General features: G+C 70.8%; 1 protein-coding gene across 1 annotated transcript in view; it reads left to right on the top strand.

The window, feature by feature from the left end:
- The window catches only part of SLC25A45 (solute carrier family 25 member 45), a 2,764-nt gene extending 1,636 nt beyond the window's left edge, over positions 1 to 1,128 (top strand). Inside the window, exons 2-3 of the mRNA XM_025214934.1 lie at positions 6 to 231; positions 497 to 1,128. Coding sequence (XP_025070719.1) covers positions 6 to 231; positions 497 to 756 — 486 coding nt within the window. The 3' untranslated portion in view covers positions 757 to 1,128. The remainder of the gene's footprint in view (positions 1 to 5; positions 232 to 496) is intronic.
- Positions 1,129 to 1,413: the final 285 nt, after the last annotated feature.

Below are 1,413 nucleotides of genomic sequence, written 5' to 3'. Positions count from 1 at the left end.
GCCAGACCCGGCCCCGCGGCCGGGGCGGGGGGGGGCCGGCGGAGGAGACACGCGCCCCCCGGTACCGGGGCCCCATGCACTGCGCTGCCTGCATCGTGCGCGAGGAGGGGCCCCGGGGGCTGCTGCGGGGCGCGGGGGCCCTGGCGCTGCGCGACACCCCCACCAGCGGCCTCTACCTCCTCCTCTACGCCAGCCTGTCCCGCGGCCTGACGCCCCCTGGGCAGGAGCCAGGTGAGCAGGGAGACGGGGCAGGGCAGAGCAGGGGGCAACATTTGGCCCCTCCTGGGGGTGCGGGAGCAATTCCTGTTATATAACGAGGGCTCAGCCGCTCCCTCCCTGGGCAAGGGTTAATGGACGTGCCACGGCGTTGCACGAACTTTGCACAGCAGCTGACGCTGCCCCTCCCCACCATCGCACGACTATGCTGGGCAGAGCGCCCCCCGCTGGCTGCCCCCCCGCGGCACAGCCCTAAGAGCCCTGTCCTGCTCCCTGCCAGGTGCGTGCACGGTGCTGCTGGCGGGCGGCGTGGCCGGGTCGCTGTCCTGGGCCTGCGCCACCCCCATGGACGTGGTGAAGGTGCGGCTGCAGGCGGGGGCCAGCCCCTACCGCGGGATCCTGCACTGCGCCCGCCTCAGCGCCCGGCAGGAGGGTGCCCGGGTCTTCCTGCGGGGCCTGGGGCTGAACTGCGCCCGGGCCTTCCCCGTCAACGCCGTCACCTTCTTCGGCTACGAGAACATCCTCCGAATCATCACCTGAGCCCCCCAGGCTGCCCCCTCGCTCCCTGCAGCACCGTCCTGGGGGCTCCCACCCTCCCTGCCCCTGCTTAGCTTCCTAGGGCGTCTGCTGGCCAGCGCCCCCTGCTAGTTGCCCCACCCCAAACCCCTCCACTCCGAGCAGGGAGACAACCCAGGCATCCGGGCTCCCGGCTGCCTGCGCCAGCTCCCCTGAGCCGCTGAGGTTTGGCACGGCCCCCCCCCCCAGACTCTGGGTCTAGCCAGGACGAGGGGCAGAGCGTATCATGAGCCCTGGGGCACCTGGGCCCCAGCTCGGGATGGGTGCGGGGTGTTACCTGCCAGGCTCACACACCTGGGTCAGCAATGAGAGGGAATAAAGAGAACCTGCACACGACCCGCGTCGCCGCCTTCGTGCCCCCTTGCGCCCACCCAGATCCCTGGGGTCAGCACCCAGGTGACCAGGCTCCCTGCCCCGATCTCCAAGCCCCCGCTCCCTTGCCAGGGCAGGGGGAAGTACCCAAGCCCCCAGGCTCCCGTCCCATCCACCCATCTCCAGGGGAGCAGAAGACACCCAGAGCCCCGGCCTTCAATGCATCTCCACAGCCTCCCACCCCCTGTAAATTGCAGCTGCTTCTGGGGAGGAGGGCCCCAGGCTCGTGTGCTGCAGCTGTGAGCGATT

Source organism: Alligator sinensis, unplaced genomic scaffold (assembly GCF_000455745.1).
Source record: "Alligator sinensis unplaced genomic scaffold, ASM45574v1 scaffold1302_1, whole genome shotgun sequence".
Classification (NCBI taxonomy): Eukaryota; Metazoa; Chordata; order Crocodylia; family Alligatoridae; genus Alligator; species Alligator sinensis.
The sequence above is the reverse complement of the archived record's forward strand: the minus strand, read 5'-3'. Positions and strand labels throughout refer to the sequence as shown.